Source organism: Thermobia domestica, chromosome 7 (assembly GCF_964235325.1).
Source record: "Thermobia domestica chromosome 7, izTheDome1.hap1.1, whole genome shotgun sequence".
In the NCBI taxonomy this organism is placed as follows: Eukaryota; Metazoa; Arthropoda; class Insecta; order Zygentoma; family Lepismatidae; genus Thermobia; species Thermobia domestica.
Window position 1 is genome coordinate 114,619,536 of NC_137460.1, and position 21,258 is coordinate 114,640,793.

Consider the following 21,258-nt stretch of genomic DNA (forward strand, 5'->3'; position numbering starts at 1 on the left):
TCACCAAGAACCACCGCGTTAGTTTTGCTCCACGAACATTTGGGATTTCTTCGCGAGCAAGCAACAGAAACCAGGTAAAATTAGTTTTAATTAATAAATTAATTTGTTGGAAACAGTAGGGAGCCCTGAATAGTTAAATTCAGCAGTAGAAAACAGTCAAAAATAGTGAAATATAGAATCCGATCCAGAAGACGCCAAGTTTGCGATATTAATAGTGATGGACAGGATGTATGATAGTGTGTGATTTTCATTCTTTCTGAAAACAGTGCGAAAATTAGTGTATTCCTAATAACTCCCGTCATCCCTCCGAATTCATTTAGGGTTGCGGGTAGCCTGTCCTGACAGTTTTATCTGTGTACTTAGTATATGTGATTTTTTATCCATGGCAGTATTAGTATAGTTATGTGTAGTTGAATTCATTACCATAATGTCAGTGTAAGTAAGAACAGGGACTCTCCCTTATTCCTAAATTGACCAAAGCTTTTAACAGAAATGGGTTGAACGATTTTTCATTAGGGTTATTTTCCCCTTAGGAAAGGGACCCTTACCATTAGTAGTTTTGATATGTCCTTTCTGTGGCATTAACAGTACTTGGAAAGCATGATTTAGTTTGTAGAAGGGCTACTTGGCTCTGATTATTTCGTTTCCCCTTTTCAATGCATAGAGCCGGTTTAGGATGGTAAAGTTTAGTAATTTTATTTGATTTACTGTGTTTCTTGGACTGTGTGATAAGATGATTTAACATTTGTAATGATATGTATTAGTATTTGTTTTCTTAGTATATGTGCGTAATTTTAGTATCTTGACCGTAGTGATGTGTGAATGAAAAAAATGTGATTTATTCCTTTATGGACAGTGTATGGCTTAAGCAGTCATCTCCTTTGGTCCCTTGTAGTAAGCACATTGATTCATAATTAAAATTTATAGTTAATTCCGTACCGTATACTACTAATAGCTATAACGATAACAGAGTGCAAAGAATATTTAATTGTACACAGATTGTTTTCGTACTACTAACGCCATCTCGTGCCAAATTAAGAACTATTCGCCGCTAGCTTTTTGTTACTCCGAAATGTAATGAGTTAGTCAACTAGAAAATGACCCTTTTCTCGTGATTATTTAGAAACATGTTTCAGCTTCGGCCCAGATGAGTAGATGAATCCACCAAATACATTACTAATTGGTTATACTGAAAAGTACAAAATGTTATGTAGCCCATAGTTAACAAGAAAGAACTGTACGTTCGTTCTTAAGCAGAAGTTAGCCTATATGATGCTATTTCCGTTGCCAGATTGCAATGTCAATTTCTTTCCCCTTCGTTGCGTTCAATGATAGCCTCATTGTTGTTATTGGAATATAAATACATTTAGTTAAAAGTATCGTCAATAATATTGCATTTCTTTGCGTACATACAAATTTTAAGCTGTAAAGTGGAATATAGTATGGCTTGTGTTGCAAGAGGGTCTTGGTTCATGCGACTTCTCGTGTATCGGTCAGTGCGCGATGATTTCTGTAGTGGCCTATAGGTTGTAAAATATATGATGTGACTTCTTTGAACAGTCTTGGGTATAATTAAAGTATAGGGTGTCCGAAATTGAATCTACGTTATAGAATGTAAATGAATATATAAACGAATAATAATATATATAATAAAATGAGTGTGAGTAAATGATAGGACGCCGCTAGATGTATGTGCCCAGTGTATTCGTTGCCACGTGCTAAGGTATTGAGTGTTTATACTTAACAATGAATGTTTCGTGTACTGACCCCTACACTAGAATTTCGTATGAGGATGTATGCTTTGTGTAATCGACGGACTATATTCGCACTTTTAGATTGGATTCAATCATAATATTGCATACTCACTGAATATCCGGTCTGACAATGTGAACAGTGTCATATGGTAAACTATTTTGGATATTTTCCAAGCAATCACATAACAGAATAACCGTTTGCAGAATTGATTCAATTTAAATATACGCTTTTAGTTCATGTTTACAATACTACTCTGCAACTCTGAACTCTTTTCCACGTCACCCGACCAAACCAAGTTCATTATTGTTCGTAGAGGTGACGAAGTGGATAGGATCAATTACTCTAGTAAATCTAATACAGTAGAGTCTTGTATTTTCGTACCCAGGTGTCGATCCTTCTCCCCTTCAAATATTCTTATTTTCCCTTCGTTCTAAACTAGGGAACTATTGAAATTAAACGACAACTCAAGGTTGGCACCCTTGCGGATGTGGGAGCCACTAGTAAGATTTGGCAGATAACTTACTAGTGCAAAATTTATTTTATTTAATTTTTTTTAAATTTGGCAAACCCCTAATAGGAGTTCTACTGTCTTGTCGATTTTAGTCTAGTTTTCGATACTTTCCGCAGAAATCTTCTCAGTTTCCGAGTGATCGGACATTTTTTTTAGAAATCCTAAATTAAGAAATCACACTGACTTCCCGATAGTGCCGGAGTGTCCAAGATCTCAGCCGGATTACAGTGAAGAGGGGAATTTCCCTAAAGTTTTTGTGTTTATGAAAATTCCCTTGAGGGCACAGACTTGCTGTGGATTTGGAGATATTTATTTTAGGCTACACATTTTAGTAGGCCAAATATTTTCGGAATATAAAAGTATATTTGGCTGTGGATTGTTGTATGTTGAAATTCGACCACTTATCTTTGTAGCATTAGTATCCCAGATTATTTCTTTGGCACCGCTTTCTCTATCTATTCCTCTATTCTCTTCAAAAATTTTTTTAAAAAAATTTTAACCTTCCCCCGAGTTTTGAACTTGACATATCAATCATTCGAAATGTCTCTTTTGAACCTGAATTACCAACTGAAACGTCGCGATACACGGTTCGTACAGGTATTAATTGATGTGGAATACTAAGTAAATGTTTTTCCACCATATTGACAAACTGCAGTAGCTAGTGACGGTCCGGTCTAGGATTCATTTTTTCCTTTTCTTTCATCATTATCAGTTTAAAATTTTTCGACGAATTATTAGCCATTATTACATTTGTTTCCATTGGTAGCCCTGAATAAAAGTGTTGTCGTATTTGTTTGGGCCCAAAAATACTAGCACCATGTAGAGTCATATATATATATATATATATATATGAGTGTGTGTTTGTGTGTGTTTAAGTGCCTGCCTTGCACATCGAATGCCCGCTATTTTAAATAGAATGCTTGGAAATATGAATGTTATCGTTATGCGCTGGTAATTAGTTTAATTTGTAAATAAATGATAGGTCGGATCTTTATGTAAAGTTTTGCAACCTTACACCCAATTTGTCGGGGTCAATAATTTGTGAGATTGAATATATATATATATATATATATATATATATATATATATATATATATATATATATATGTGTGTGTGTGTGTGTGTGTGTGTGTTGAGATATAAATATGTGTGAAATATTAATATGATATTAAAGTGAAATATATAATATTGAATTGAGTAAATAAATATATATTTGAAGGGTCTTGGTACCTTACCCCGAACGGTTTTTGGTTGCCACGGTTACGAAAGATCCGATAAATATAAAATGTAAATGTTAAAAAATACCGCCGCATGTTGTATATTCTTTTCAATCTGTGTAACACTCTTGAGTAAGATATGTAAGAATTAACATTAGCTGTATTACACTAACCGCCTGTAGCATGGGATTGAGGCAGGTCAACGTAACCGTAATGTATTACTAAATCTATCCTAAGACCAGTAAACTGAAATTCTACTGTAGAATTACATTTTGATTCCATCCCTCCTGTACAAATTCTAAAACTCAACTAGTGTTTCCACCTCTGTAATCGTGCTCTCACCGACGAAGATCTTCCTAAACTTGGAAAATTCTCGTTCTTCCGTAAGTTGTGAGAATCTAACGATAAATGTGCCAATCTAATGGTATCAGGTGATTGTGATTTAATAATAGTTCGTAAACGGAATAGTACATGGCGTGACTGAATACGTAACATAGTCACGGTGATACTAGTGACAAACCTCATTTTTCCTTTAATCCCGAGAGATGGAAGAAATATATTAATAAATATTTCTACGAACATAATATATATATATATATTGGTTGTAACTAGTGGAGCTAATCTCGAGCGTGTGTATAAAACTGAAATAAAGTTAAAGGCATGGACGCCAGAAAGGGTGCGCTACTAATATATATAATATTATAACTCGTTAGAACTTACGAGAGAGGACTCGTGTAATTACTCACAATTTTTTTATGAATGAGATAAGGACTCATTTCAATCCTTAACAATTTTTTCCTCTTTTTCCTTCTTTCATTTATATTGTAAAATGCAATTAAACTTGCAGTTATATCATATATCCCGAAAGTTAAATACACATACAAAATTCTTCTTTCTTCTTATTTGTCTGTTGATATATACCTAGGTATATAAATGTATGTACTATTACATTGGCATTATTCAGCTTCATATGTGGATTGTTATATTTGTGTGTATATTCATCGCATATTCTTAAAATTCTGTGTTCCATTTCTTAGTAGATGTAATAAATGTTACCAAATTGTAGTTAGATGGTTTCTTTTACATTATATTACCTATGTTAATACTCTGACTTGTATGTATGTGAGTGCGTGTGAATGAATGGCAAATTTAGTGTTAAGTATTAGGATTTAATATTGACTTACTGTGATAATATTCAAAATAAGTATAATAGCATCTCATTTGTGTTAGTGTATGAGGAAAGTTATGAAAGATAACCGATTCTAAAATAGTTTAAATCGGCTCTAGGAGAAAAGCCAAAATAACAGGATGAGCCAGAATAACGACAGTCTTTTCAGAAATCTCAAAATTTCTATTTGTGGAAATTTGTGGATATTTCACACATGTTTTTAGGGAAATTTTCTTAAATATCCCACAATTATTTTTCCTTTCTACGCACAAATGTCCTGTTCATTACGTATACTGAAAGGCTACACTCTTACAAATAGATCGAGGTGTAACTTGTTCCACTGTTGCACTGCCAGTCGGAACATTGACACAAAATCATAATCGTACTTCTACTTGTATGAATATCGATTATTATGAACCCTGTGTAAACTATAAAATACATTTTTCGTCTGCTGCTATTTGATGGATTAAGATGAAATTTTCAGTTTAAGTTGAATATAAAATAGGACACATAAACACATTTTATTATTCACCTAGTTTGCAGTGCTGAAACGTAGGCTAATAACTATAATTGCGAGAAGGGACATTTGTAGGGAACTTTCTCAATTATCCCTCAATTATTTTTCCTTTGTGCGCAGTAATGATCCGTTCATTACAAAAACAGGAAGCCTACACTCTTACAAATCGATTGAGATATAACTTGTTCTAGTGTTGCACTAACGATCTGATCTATGGTCACTTAATGAAATGCTATCGATGTCTGTAAGTATACACGGGTGCTTAAGGGTTAAGGGCCCCAGGACCCAGGTGTTGTACTTATATGTTGACTAACAACTATTTCTTTATTCTGAGAACCCTATGGAAAATTACTAATATATTTGCGAAAATTCCCCAGGGGGGAGTTATCACCCCCTTGGCCCTTGCTCTATTATTATTGGACCATAAGTCACATGACAAAAATTCATTTAAAATGAATTATTTATAACAATGAAACTATAAAGTTCTTATAAAGTGTATCATAATGTTAGATTAGTTTACCTAAATACATTGTTCAAAGCGTCCTCCATCATTTTCAATGCAGAAATTATATCTTTTATGCGTAAGTAGAACGTATTAGCCTGCTAATATTGGTAATGGTAATTTACCAAATTCAGAAATAATATGCTCTTGTAAATGATGTAGATTCGATTTATTTTTTGAGAAGGAACTATATCTTTCATTGTTTCCCAGACAGATTAGGTTAGATCCGGTGAATGGGCTGGCTACTCTTGAAACATTCACTATTGAAATGCACAAAAAACATGTTCATTCTGTAACTTTCTATTCATTGTAGACTTACTTAATTTGCAAAAATGAAAAAGGTTCAAATTTATAATAAACTCACTTTTTCCAACGTATTAGTCATGAACCACACATTGCCAATAGACCACACGATATGTGTTGTTTAAGTCAATTAGCTACTACTACTATAGTCAATTGATTAACTGATAATGTCAAGTGACTTATGGCCCACGGTGTATAGGACTGTTGCATCATTTCATAGTTAAAATTATGTGTATGTGTTGTTTTTCTAAAAGGATTATTTTTTAAAAAAAATATTTTTCATTGTTTAACTCGACAGTTTCTGCAGATGTGGATGTGTTTAAACGTGAATATATGAATAACTGGTACTCTCTGCAATCCTATTATCTTGCAAAATCGTTTGTGGATTTACCGCTTCAGGTTTGTATTTCATACTTTTGATTCCAGTAAATTTAGTATTTTCTCACATGTACAAGCAGGGGCGTCATTTGGAAAGGCCAGGAGGCAATTACCCACCTTCCTAAATTTGAGGAACATAATATTTTTTTCAAAAAATTGTATACTTATACACATAAAAAAACGTGATGGTCTTATGTCGATGGACATCCTTGCCTGGTAAATGATTTTGAGCTTTACACATAAATACAACGTGATGGTGATCTACGGTTTCACGTTTTATATTTTCTTCTTTACAGTAGTATGTCCGTTACAATTAGAAGTATGTGTGACACTGTTAGAAATATAAAAACAGACTAAAAAAACATCAATTGTTTTTGACAAAGAACGATATAGTTTTTTGCGCCATAAAAAGTTTATTCGCGGTTTTCTCGAAATCTACGCATGACAATTTACTCTCAAAGATTTCGTCTTTTTCATCACGATGCGACCAATCGATTGATATGCAAATGGTTATCAAAATAATAGTAATTCTGGGAATTGGAATAGGTGCCTCCCTTCAGATTCTGCTGAAAAGTGTGGCAAGATTGTTCATTGACAGAAAAGTTTCACAGTTTTTTTTAATTAGTAGACAATTTATTTAAAATCATGCGTTTCTCAAACTCAGGGAGAGAAGCAATTCTTCCTTCCATTCCGAAATGATACAATTAAGTTAGAAACACGCTGATGTCTGCCTTAGCAACGGTCAGACGGCTACGGCAAGGCTGGGCTATTGGTTGTAGTGTGTTACCTCAAATACCATGCTGCATGTGGAACGCCAGGGTGGCAGTGTACAGTGAATTGAATAGATGGAAATAGTGTCAAATATGTGACTTCTTTGATTTCCAAAGAGGATAAATTGTTGCATTCTATTATATAATGCGACGTTGATGAAAGTGGCAAATATGTTCGGTGTGTCCCGAAATACAGTATCTAAGTGATGACAACATATAGAACTCACAGTAAAACCATATCGTGGAAGAGGAATAGTGGTCGAAAACAAAATCCTCAGAGGTCCCATCGAGCATTAAAGTGAATTATTACTTAGAACTGTTGTGCGACTGCGGTGCAAGTGACCAAGGATCTCAAGTAGTACCTCTCACAGCCTGCGCGTGCGATCACAGTCCACCGCACTTATGACATGAACATACGTGGTCGGGTTACAGGGTGAAATCGCCAAGGGACCATAATGCTTTAGCATGATGCCAATGGTACCGTGAACGTGCAACATGAATAGTTGATGACTAGAAACGTGAGATATGGTCGGACGAGTCGCCGTTCAGCTTATTTCGAAGCATGTACCGTGTTTATGTGTAGTGGATGCCACAAAAGGATATGATTCTCAGTATCTTCGCCCAACCATGAAATAAGTGGCGGTTCTGCGGTTTTCAGTGGATCCTGTGCCGACGCTAACCGACCGCATCACAGTTCGCGATTATGTTGCTATTTTAGTGGACCATGTACGTACATCCTATGATGTTTCTGGGAAACGTTGTCATATTCCAGAATGATAATGGGCCCGTTTATAAAGCTGGATTGTAGCGGCGTGGTTTGAGGAACATCAGGATGAAGTTGAATCCATGTGTGCTTTTTCCGAAAAAAAAAAAAAAGTTTCGAGGAGCACGAAAGTTTGTAAGGTCTCATGGGAGGCAGAATTTCTTATTTTGAAGTTCTACTACCTCTAGATATACCCCATTATTTCAATAAAACTTAGTCTATATATAGGCCCCTACGTTAACTAGTACTATATAGATTTTCATTTCTTGTATGAAAGTAAATCAACCCTGTTTGCAAAAGGGCTAATATTGCAGCATAGTTTTTCGAGATAAAGATTCATTTGAATAGCGAAACTGCATTTTATTTGTGGAACTAGCAATTTTTCCATTGTAAGGAAAGAGATAGAATTAATTTATTTTTATCACTTAAAACATCATGGTTATCCAACTTTAAAAGGTTATAGCTTGTCAGTTACTGCACGTTATTTTCTATATGTTAAACTTTGTTAAAATCCAAACAATTGTTAAAGTTATGTACATTTCTCTAATAGAATCCAAGTATTCCGGTAACCGACAATTTCAAAAGTTATGTTTCTGCTATTCGTTAAAAAAAGAAAAAAAAAACTCTTCAAAATTTAATTGTAAGTATATATATATCATGTATATTGATTTCAGGTTATCTGCACAGCATTGTACTTCATCCCATGGTATTATCTATCTGGCCAAATATTAGAAATAACCAGGGTATGGAAAATGTGGTTAATGTGTTTGTTGACGGTTGATATTGCGTATTATGAAGGACAAACCCTCGCGGCTGCGTTTCCTGTAGAGGTAAGTTTAAACCTCTTTGTTCTCACTATCTCTTACATACAAAGAAAAATCTTCAACTGTTTTTTTTTTAAAGAATACTTCTTAATTCTTTAGGTGTGTTGTTTATGTGCTATTGATAAAATAGGCAACGAAAATACTTTGCGTGTATATTTATTCGAAGGAAAATCTTTCCAGGGAATGGCGAAGGTAACAATATGCAATACGCTACAGGAAAAGTACTCAGCCGATGGAACTGAAATTTAGTATACAGTAGGAGACTAAACAATGCAAAGTCTAAAAGGATGCTATAAATCGGAAATAATTGTGTATGTTCCAGAATAACTGTGGAACGGCTGCATCAATTTCCCAAACTTGGTATACATATAACTTACACTCTAAAAATATCATTCAAGATAAGACACCCTTAGGAAGTAGGAGGGTGACATGTAAAAGTACTCGAAAACGACCGATATTAGTGTCGAATCCATAATTGTTGGGGTCACTGAGACGAATAGCTACACTCTCGATGTCATTTAAGCCCAAGTTCAGCCCCATTGGCATGAGGGTATGAAGAGATGAAAAATGAAATGTCCTAAATGGCTGACAGTGTCGAGCCCATAATTTTCAACGTCTCTAAGGTGATTGGTGATAGTCCAAATGAAATTTACGGCCAAGTTCAAGCCCGAACAGGCATGTCAATTGGCCCAGGTTGACTATATTGGGTCACAACTTTCTAATAATTCCATTGCGATCCCTCCAATAACCAGAACGGCGAGGAAAGATGATAAAACTTTCTCTCGACGACAGATATCGATAATTGTTTGTTACGTCATGACTATTCACTCATCCTAAGGCAAGATGTTGCCGATAATTGACATTGATGTCTGTGACAAAGAGATGCCTCTCGGAATATCATATGTTGTTTTGTCTCGAGTCCGAAGGATTGAAGACATTCCAACCAATGTTCCTTTACGAATGGATCTCATCGAGGCATTCTAAAATATTGAAAAGTTGCGAGAGGTTCTACGAAATATTCACAAATATTTTGGATACTTAAACAGTTTCGTACCCAGACTCGGTGTATCAGAATGTGAATTTTCTGATCCTGAGCATAACAACAGCAAGCACTAAGCCCATTTCACCTCAACTGACAGATGAGAGAGTTTGTATTCGGATTTTTCAGTCAACTCTCCGCCCCGAGAAACATCACATACAACTACAATTATACTCTCTCAACTTGACCGTGAGTTCGAGTTCGTGAATTAAGATATGAAGACAATGTTACATGACAGGATTTTACAAAAATAACCTATTCAATTTGAAAGTCCTCCTGGCCATATTGATGTTGTTACTTCTTTCCATTTGCGTAAATTGATGACTGTTGGCACATTCACTGTAAGCCCAATTGTTTACTGCTATGCTATCATGTTACAAGTGACAATCTTAGTCAACTTTCATGCTTTACATTCATATGCATCTACTTCCCAGGGCTAGTGATTAACAAAGACAAATATTATCAAAACCTCGATGGAATACTTGACTATTTTGTTATAATTCCATTCACTGTGTAAGAGCTGAATGCAAGGTCATTGGTACTTAGTCACATGCGACAAAAGAACAAATACGGGAAGCTGTACTAATCCAGAAATGAGTCAAGATGATTCTACATCTCGAAAGATTGTGATTGGTTTCCGTGATTTCCCGAGAAATTGTTATCGAAGGGCAACAAGGCAACGGATGCCTGTGTTAAAGTTCATTTTTGATAACCGTAACATAGACAATCATAAAGTTACAATCCTGACTATGATGGTGTTTTTCTGACGTCATTCTGGAAAATAATATCTTAAGACGTATTTGTTCACAAAAAAATACGGTGATATTTTAAGACATTCTGTATTTGTTTGTCCTTTGTTAGCTGATGAAATAGGATATATAAGTAATTTCCCAGTATCTTATCTTAAGGGATTTAAGGGAATAACGTTCTTTTTTTTGTCACGCAGATGCTCTTGAATGACAAATAACTTTTCATATGCTTCCTTGAAAATTTATAGTACATACAATAAATTTTTATTCCCTAGCCTAATTGTCCCGAAAGTTTTTTATTTTTATTTTTTCAAGCTCATGTCGCACTTCCCTGTCATTATGATCACAAACTGTGTAATTAAATGAGCGCATGAGTTTGGAGACACACAGGGGCGAACCCAGGAGGGGGCGATCGGGGCGAACGCCCCCCAGAAGAGGAAACTTTCTTATTTTATATATATAAATAAAACCCATTCCAGAGTTTGGAGCTCTTAAAAGTAGCTCTAAGTAGCAATATTACAACGCATCGCCCCCCCCAGAAGTCCATCCTGGATCCGCCCCTGGAGACAAGGACGTAGATGGTGCTCGTGAGTTGTTTGAGTTGACAGATTTTCAATGAATACGGTACAACCAGTGATGCAATGCTAAAACTTTTAGTATTAATATACTCGACTATTTTCAAAAATATAGCATATTCTTACCCCTTTATAAGGTCATTCTTTCGTAAATTTAAATGCACGCCAGACTAGTATGCATTAATTGCAAATTTGGAGCGCAGTTATCGACCTTAATTGATAATTCATAGAATTTTATAGTGCATCAATTGTTTTCGTGAACGAACACGACAAGTAAATAGTTAAACTTGACGTATCAGCGAAAAGCATAATGGGTTTGAAAAATTAATTTCGCAAAACAAAATGAAAAGGGCTTCGCCCTATTTCTAATGATGAATATTTTATTTTTCATTGTCTACAATGAGAATTCGCGGGCCAGATGTTTTTCCAATGTTAAGTCTATGAGTATCCCGCTTTTCGGTGATTATTCCTCCCTGATATGTCCCATATGATTCCTTACGACACACTTCAACCATCATGTCAAATTGGGTGACGAACGGTTCAGGTATCTTGGAGATCTAATTTTTCGGTGATTATTCCTCAATAGTATATCCAATCGGGACATGTGACCCCTTACGACCCTCAGCGTGCGCTCTCAAATTACCATGTCAAGTTTAACTAGGAACGGTTCATGCATCTCGGAGGAGTATTCAGATAAACGAACGCATAAGTAAAGTAAAGAGGAGCTTCGCTCAACTATGAAGATGACCAAGAAAGTTATGTCACTTTTTCACTCACCACTTTCGAATATAGATATGTCACCTAAAATGTATCTAGAAGATCAACAATAGTCTCCATCAGAATCGACCACCTTCTGCCAACGTTCTAGAAGGCCATGGATCGCGGTAGAACTTGGTGGGCCGTGAAGCGAAGAAGGTATCAAGTGTATCAAGGTATCAAAGGATTGTACTGGCGTCCTCTAAGGGGATTGTCTAAGGAGTGGAAGGTGATAATCGGAGGGTGTAATGTTCGGCGAATATGGCGTATGCAATAGTGTATGCCATCCAAGGCGTACAATGGTCATCCTAGCCACGTGGGGCTTAGCGTTGTTCTGTAACAGGAGGCCCCTTGGCGATTCAGAAGTATTGGCTCCAGATTTTGAGTTTTTCTTGTACACGGCTCAACTGCTGACAGTACACAGTTGCATTGATACTCTGACCAGGTGATAGCTGTTCCCGATGCACGATGCCGCGAGCAGTTCACCAAACATATAAGAGGACCTTCTTCTGGTGCAGTGCTGGTTTCGGCTGTTTTGGAACCGGTTGATGGGATGCTAACCAATGATGACATCGCCGTGGAGCTTCGTACAGTACCCACTTCTCATCACATGTCAACACTCTGCCCAGAAATGGCTCCTTCCTCAGACGAGACAGCAAAGAAATACAGGTGTTTGCTCGAGTTGTCTTTTGGCCCGGAATCAAATCATGTGGGAGTCAGCCACCCAACTTGTAGTGCTTCCCAAGGTGTGGAGGCGCTGCCGAATGGTTTCTCCACTCACAATGAATTATAGTCCCAGTTCCTCACATGTCTGGCCACTGTTCGCCTCAATAGACTGAAATAGTTGACGTCACATCCTTTTCGTTGTCATGGTGATCGCCATTTTGATTTCTAAACAAATAGCCTAAATACCTAAAGGACCTAAATTCAGAGCAAAAACAGTGATAACATTTCGGAATTACAAACATTAAAGTAAATGAAATATTTACGTTACTTTTTAAATATTTCTAATCAATGAAACTAAAAAACAGAAATATAGAAAAAGAAAAAGAGAAAACAAATGTACTCATCTTGTTCATAATCAGATATTAACCTTTAAAAATTCTGGAAATATTTTATTCATTAATATATGTACTATAATATTGCATACGCGAACAGGATTAATGCTGTTTAGAATATATGCTGAACCATTCATAATTCGATGTTTTTATTGCAGTTTTCTTTCCTTTTTTAAAAAGAAAAGTTGGTAGGGAATATAAAAAAAAAAGATCTAACCTGTATAAACTGATGGTCCAGATTGAAAATTTTCAAAGGCTTGGTTCTCTCCCCTTTCTTTTGTAATATTTTAGATATGAATATTGTGCACTTTCATTGTCAAGAGTCGGCATGGGAAAAGTAAATGTTCCAATAGAATTAACATTGTTCTAAAAGATATTTCTTTTTTTAAATATATATATATATTTAAATGTGCCGACACATTTTATCAATCTGCACATTAGGGAGTTTATACTGTGTATAATTGCTTCTTAAGGCGGATTATGTGATAGTGACATAATTAATTTTGTGATTTTTACCATATCATTTAGAGATGTGTCGCTTTTAGAAATAAGTTACTTAGATATTCTTTATGAATTTTCTTGATTTTATGAATAGTTTTTAAATGTATTTCTATATTCTAAATCTGTACCCTTTCTCACCAATTTTATTAGTCGTTAAAACATTTTATAATTGTAAATAAATTTACAGCCGTTGTCCTTGTTTGTAGGGACACCATTCGCTTCATGCATTTGTATGAAAAAAAAAAAAATGGCAATCACCTGGTAACAGAAAGGAAATGACGACATCACTATTTCAGCCTATTGCTGCCTGAAGATCTTAATTTTGTACATCTGTTTGTCTTCCGGCAATGGTGCGTCTTCGAGTGTGTCGTTACCTTCCTTAAACTTGTTAAATCGCCCCTGCACTGTCTATGTAGTCACGACACCCTCACCAAACGCCTGGCATATCTTCCGCCCCGGTGCAGCGGCGTTTGAACCCAGTTTGAACTCGTACAGCATACACACCCTTATTACGCTCTGTGGAGGTCTCATGTTCAATCTGTCCTTACGCAAGTTCACGGTGTAACTGAACTGCTACAACCAGGTAGTATGTTGGATATACCCACACCAACAACTGACCTTCGCCTTATCTCTATTCTCATTCAACTCACGGTGTGAGGGGCAATGGAACACAGACCTCCACAAAAAGCGACAGAACTTTCTTGGTTACCTTTATATATACATCATAGGTGTGCATACACCGTATAGTGTATACTCTTGCATATTCCCGATTACATCCCTGGGTCCAAGCAAATTGAAAAATGGTAAATTTGGGGGAGGAAGGTAAATTTTGAGGTTGTGCTCAAGCTCATGTGGGAAGGAGGAAATGTGCATTCTTGCATAACTATGTGATGAATCAAAATGACTAGAAGCTAGAGTTTGTTGCAGACAGCCAAGTTGAGATTATTGTATTGTCAATGACAAATCGATAATGAATGGAATATCTCATGTCTTATATAATGTATTTTTAACCACACATACAGGTATACATTAACTTTATGTCGTGTATAACTAACAAATGCTGTCGTCATTCTTTTCAGATTGCTATTTTTATGTTCGTTGTGGTTAATCTCCCAATGGCACCACTGAGTGGCATGTATCTTTTACTAAGGACAATGAATTATTTCGTATTTTCGCTTTCCAAAGGATGCTACGTCAGATACATGTTTCATGGTATGTTGGTTTCTGTATATGGGGATAATCGTCAGAAGCTTGATTGCTACTTGGATTACTGCCATTTTAAATATCCAGCTGAGATTTTGAAAGTGTATTCGGTAGAAAGTGCTTACTGGGAAAACCTAGTTGCTTTGGTAATATTTGATATACTAATGAGATCTACTTTCTTCTTAGCCTTGGCTTTAAAAGTGCGTAAAATGTTAAATGTGCAAAGAAAATAAGATATTTGTATTTTACTGAATAAAAATTAAGTTCTTTAATGTGTGAAATTCCTTACTTTTCTTCCCCTATACATGTAAATAGATTAAGATATTAAGATGATAGATCACTGTGCTAATCATGTAATATATATATATATATATATATATATATATATCTATATATATAAAAGAGAACGTACAAATCCTTTGTTAGCTCATCACGCTAATACGGCTGAACCAATTTCTTTCATTTTTGGGGGGTTATTAAGATTTGGACCCTAGATGGTTTTTATCATATCACTTTAATTTTCAATTACCAGTGTATTGAGATAATTGACCATTCAAGTGTCCATAACGTACAAATCCTTTGTTAGCTTATCATAGCTAAAACTAACCGTATTTATATGCAACCCACATGACCGTGTCACTCGGCGGGTTAACATAAATGACAGGCGATATAATGTTAACATTTACTCCAATCTTCTATGGTTTTTATCATATCACTTGAAAGCGAAAAAGTAAAAATTATCTAAGTAACAAAGTTTATTGCGTTCCAGGGTGACCGCAGCGAAGCGGGGTGAACGCTGCTATTATATATATATATATATATATATATATATATATATATATATATATATATATACCAAACAAAAAATAAAAGAACCATATATATATATGTCGTTCTTTTATTTTTTGTTTGGTTTTAGCATCCATTCCAGCAGCGAGGATATATGACACGTGGACCTACAGCTTAACATGGAATCCGATTTAGATGAGCTCCCGTCTAGAATTGAACCCGGGTCTCCTATACCAAAGTCGTGTAAGCTAACCACTTAGCCACGACAGAGCTCTACGTATGTATACAGAATGGCCGATTTTTTTAAGACTGTGGATCACGTATAAATACGTGTTTTAATTCAACATTTATTTTACCGTTTTTCCTTTGTACTTGGTATTGACAGTCTTGAGTTGTCCCTTGGATTACATACAGTACATCGTAATCTTAACAATAGGTGATAAACAAGTGCTCCTTAGTGTTGTGTTGCCTTTTTTTGTTTGTTCGTTATTTTACGGCAAAAAATGACCAGAATAAGTTTGTCGGACAATATCATACAATTCAATTTCTAATGGTTTTGACCAATTCTTGCATATTGTATATGTGTACAACAAAACTACCAGCAGGAAAGTACCCATTTCTGAACACACGAAAATTATTGTGAGATACTGGACCCAGGCCCGTGCTGGGATAACAACGAGGGCGGTAGACAAGTCTACCAAAAGGGCGCCCATACAAACGTGAATACGTATTATATATATAGACCAACCTGGGTGTAGAAATGCCACGAATGAACAACAATCAAGATTTCAACAATAAAAAGATAATAGTACATCGTTCAAGTTAGAGAACACTTAGAATTCGGAAGAAATAGAAATACTCATGTGTGATTGATCTTTTTTGTCTCGTAGAGAATAAACTCTCGTAAGATGAATTTAAATGAAACGAAAGGTGCGTGAAGTTGGCAGGACCACTAAAAGCTAAAATTCTGAAACACGGTGCAGAATTTGAGTAGAATTTGAGCTCTCAGAAAAACCAACTCCCAGAATTTGAGCTTTCAATTTAAAGGCACTAAGTCCATTTGAAAGCTGGTCCTGCCAACTTCACGCTGCAGGACCACCGAAAGCTCAAATTCAAAAACTCCGTCTAGATATTCAGTAGAATTTGAGCTTTCGAAAAAACCAACTCCCGGAATTTGAGCTTTCAATTTAAAGGGTAAGTCCACTTAAAAGCTGCAATTTTGAACACATCGTACCAGGACACCAACACCTCACATTCTGAAACTTCGTGCAGATATTAAGTAGAATTTGAGCTCTCAGAAAAACCAACTCCCAGAATTTGAGCTTTCAATTTAAAGCCTCTAAGTCCATGTGAAAGGTGGTCCAGCCAACTTCACGCTGCAGGACCACCGAAAGCTCAAATTCTCAAACTCCGTCCAAATATTCAGTAGAATTAGACCTTCAAAAAAACCAACTCCCGGAATTTGAGCTTTCAATTTAATGGGTCTAAGTGCATGTGAAAGGTGGTCCTGCCAACTTCACGCAACAGCACCACCGAAAGCTCAAATTCTCAAAATCCGTCCAGATATTCAGTAGAATTTGAGCTTTCAAAAAAAAACAAAAAAAAAAAAACAACACCCTGAATTTGAGCTTTCAATTTAAAGGGTCTAAGTCCACTTAAAAGCTGCAATTTTCAACACATCGTACCAGGACACCAACAGCTCAAATTCTGAAACTCGGTGCAGATATTGAGTAGAATTTGAGCTCTCACAAAAACCAAATCCCGGAAATTGAGCTTTCAATTTAAAGGCTCTATGTCCATGTGAAAGGTGGTCCTGCCAACTTCACGCTGCAGGACCACCGAAAGCTCAAATTCTCAAAATCCGTCCAAATATTCAGTAGAATTTGAGCTTTCCAAAAAACAATTCCCGGAAATTGAGCACTCAATTTAAGAGATATAGGTCCTTTTAAAAGCTGCGCCCCTAACAGCTCAAATTCTGAAACAAGGTGCAGAATTTGAGTAGAATTTGAGCTTTCAGAAGAACGAACTCCCAGAATTTGAGCTTTCAATTTAAAGGCTCTAACCAGGGATGATATCGAAACTGCACCTTGAATTGGGAGACATTTTATATATTTCCTGATAGGACATCTTGAGCAAGTTCCAAAACATGTGTTCGTTTCTTGCCCGGAAGTGACCCCGCCTTTGCAGGGGCTAAAATATATAGAACATTTTGACCTATTTTCTATAGCAGGTGTACATAAAGTACGTTGCTACCCTTGAAAGTTGAAACCTATGCTAAAACGCCAAAACACCTGTTTCATCATTGTAAAAGCATAATTTAACGAAGTGAAAATATTTGCCCCAGGGTCTCCGCAGGGCCCAGGTGGGGTCCAACTCAAAATTTGCAATTGAAAAGAGGGGCAAGTAGCATATCGTTTGAAAGCTAGTGTTAAAAGAAAAACGATAACAGAAGTCTCACAGCTTTAATCAAACTCTCTGCGAAATGGCGGAAGATTCAAAATTTGAAAACAGTCTGCAGCCACCACTAGAATTCCAAAACAGTGAAACAGGTGTCAAAATTCTAAAATACGTGTTTCATTATTTGCGGGGACGTGTTTCATTATTTGAAAAGTACTATTTATTGAAATGATAATGTTTACCCCAAGGTCCCCGCAGGGTCCCAAGTGGGGTCCAAATCAAAATTGGCAATTGAAAAGAAGGACACGTAGCATATCGTTTGAAAGCTATCCCGCTACAACTTACCGACAGCCCGTCTGGTAGAAGCGATCTAGAAACCTCTTGACCACGTGGCTGTTTTGCATCTACAAGTGTCGTTTTGATGTGAAGAACCACATAGTTGGACATTTGTTTCAAAGCTTTAGGTGTAAGAGGTGCTCATGAACTTTAAGATTCAGCATGTAGACGTAGTGTAAACACCCCACCATTTTGCTCAGGATTGGCGTAGAGACGAAAGATTGGTTCCATACGCTATCTGTTTTGAGAAACTTTGAAAGAAAATACTACTTAAGGTTCAAGGTTCAGAAGCTTATCAAGTTGATGGTGACAAACTCTGTTCTCCAGGACATTACAATGACCGTAGACGATTATGTTACGTTCGAAAATAATACTCAATTTTCACACATCAAGTAAACAAGGAACTGCTTCGGGTACCGAAGGCGATCCTGATTACGACTACCTGGACCCAAATCCTTCTCAGGAACCACATTTTGGAGATCATGGAGTGAAACGAAATTGAGGGATATTGTAGTAGCTTATAACAACGCATCCAGTGGTCGCAAACTCAAGGATGCGAAACGTGTAGCAAGAGTTGACATTTGTACAAGTGACATCATTCAGATGAAACTATTCCTGGACAAGGCATCCAAGCGGACCAAGCTAGCAGAACTCCAAGAATCTGTCAAAGCATGGTGCAAAAATCAACGCGCTGCTCCGAAATTTTCAGGATCACTGAAGAAGGCATTGCCGTGGAAGCCTTGGAACAATCGCGGAAGCTAGGGGTTACTGGTTTCAAGGCATTCCGACTCTGAATCCGCCGACTATTTAGAGAAATGAACTGGGGTTCCAGGAAAATCACAAAAATCATGCCAATGACAGACAGAACAAAAGCACTGGAACGTTCAAACGAATTCGACAGTTACATTCAACAAATCAGGCGGGAGACTGAAGAGGATAACTACAACCTTGATCAAATTGTGAATCTTGATCAAAGTGGATTCAATTATGAATTACTAACACCACGAACTCTAACTCAACGTGGAGTAAAAAATGTCGAAGCTCAAGTAAGATGCGAATCAAAAGTGACACATTCTTACACAGTCCAGGAAGCGATTTCGGCATCAGGAAAGCTCGTGGGCCCGACTGTCATTGTGTTCCGCGAACCATACAGGAAATTCGGATCAAGGGTCTAATGTAAAATCCCTCAGATCCCTGGAGTCATAATCAGAGCCAACAAGTCAGGAATGATTGCAAAGGCAATATCCAAGGACTACCTGCCACATCTTGTTCGAGACGTTGGAACTCCGTGTCTTTTGTTGAAGGACGACGCAGCCATCACGAGAGAACCGGACTTGTATCAAGAATGTCCTGACTTACATCCACGAACAACCACTCCAGGCAGTACTTCGTATGGACAGCCATTCGATGTGGGATATATTCTTTACAGGAAAATGATGGTGAAGCGTGCCCACAAGTATGTTCGGAATGAAGGACTTGGAGACAAGCTGGACATGACAAATCGGTATTCCAGTGTTCATTTGATTCGGGTAACACGAAATCAGTTGGAATCACCCAGATTCCAAGATATGATCAAGTACGCTTTCGGCAAATGTGGATACATCGACCTTCCTGACGATTTTAGTTACCAGTCAGTGAGAGACTTGTCTTTTAGTTTCCACACAAAGGATCCAGCTTTCTCGACATGTTCGATTCCGAACGACGAACACTGCATAGAGAAGAGTTTTATTCAGTGCTGTTGGTGTCTCCAACCACTGTGCTTTTATCACTTCTTCATGAACACCAGCATGGCCGCACCCCTCCACGAGACACTCAGGCCTCAATATCACGCCGTAGAGCAGCGTTTCCCAACCTTTTTCAACTTGCGGCACACTACAGGTGTAACTTGAATTCTCGCGGCACACCCATATATATATATATATATATATATATATATATATATATATATATATATATATATATATATATAATTACCGTGGTATTTTAATGTGATTACTAATTTCCTTCTTACAGAGAAGAAAGCTCGATCACTGATTTTCCCCTGTGCTAAATCATTATACTTATTTTTCATTCTAATTTTAAAATAGAAAACAATAGCAATGAAATATAGGATTCGGGTTTTTAAAAATCCACTTTCTCTTTCGAAAACTGTATCTAACCTCTAACTAAAAGGGAAGATCACTAAATAACGAACAAATAAACAAATCTCCTATACTTTTAAAACACAAATGTAGGTAATTTGTAAGCATGCTTGCTTTGTTGAATTTATTGAATGATATGTTAAAATTTCAAGTTACGAAATAGTCTGCAACAATAAAGAAGTAATAATGGTCATGACAATGATAAATACGTTTTTCAACATTAAAAATGTACAGAAAAGTAACACAGTATGAAATTTAAAATTGTAGATTTATAGTAGAGGTTCATAGTAATGTTAAATATAAATATACATTTTCCCCTGTCTTGCAATTTGGTTCGTATAGAATTAATAATTTGTTTCGATTTTCTCGCGGCACACCAGCGGCCCATTCGCGGCACACCAGTGTGCCGCGGCACACCGGTTGGGAAACGCTGCCGTAGAGTGATCGTCACACATATGGCCCTCATACCTACATAACAAAAGATACAGTTCTAGCAGCTACCACGTTGCTACGACCGTGGCGTGTGACTTACGTGGCTCTCACATATAGACCAGAACAAAAGCCAAGCTTCAGCAAACAACAGTCGACGAAGCCGTGTCTTCTACACTTCTTCTACCAGACGGGCCAGAAGTTGAAGAGCGATAGCTTATAAACGATATACTTCTAGAACCCTTTCCAAATGAAAACTTCGAGGTAGACTCCGCGTGGGACCCTACGAGGGCCCTGGAGCAAACATTTTCATTTAGATAAATTGCACGTTTTAAATACTGTAACACATGTTTTAGAATTTTGAGACCTGTATCACAGTTTTGGAATTCTAGTGGTGGCCATGCACAGTTAGCTGCAGGCTGTTTTCAAATTTTGAATCTTCAGCTATTTCACACAGAGTTTGCATTGAGCTGTGAAACTTCTGTTATCGTTTTTCTTTTAACACTAGCTTTCAAACGATATGTTACTTGCCCCTCTTTTCAATTGCAAATTTTGAGTTGGACCCCACCTGGGCCCT

At 36.7% G+C, this 21,258-nt stretch overlaps 1 protein-coding gene across 1 annotated transcript in view; it reads left to right on the forward strand.

The window, feature by feature from the left end:
- LOC145689293 (ATP-binding cassette sub-family G member 4-like) overlaps positions 1-18,873 on the forward strand; it is a 68,428-nt gene extending 49,555 nt beyond the window's left edge. The window contains exons 7-10 of the mRNA XM_081763432.1: positions 6,272-6,372; positions 8,559-8,714; positions 14,466-14,735; positions 18,715-18,873. Coding sequence (XP_081619558.1) covers positions 6,272-6,372; positions 8,559-8,714; positions 14,466-14,735; positions 18,715-18,873 — 686 coding nt within the window. The remainder of the gene's footprint in view (positions 1-6,271; positions 6,373-8,558; positions 8,715-14,465; positions 14,736-18,714) is intronic.
- The last annotated feature ends 2,385 nt before the right edge of the window (positions 18,874-21,258 follow it).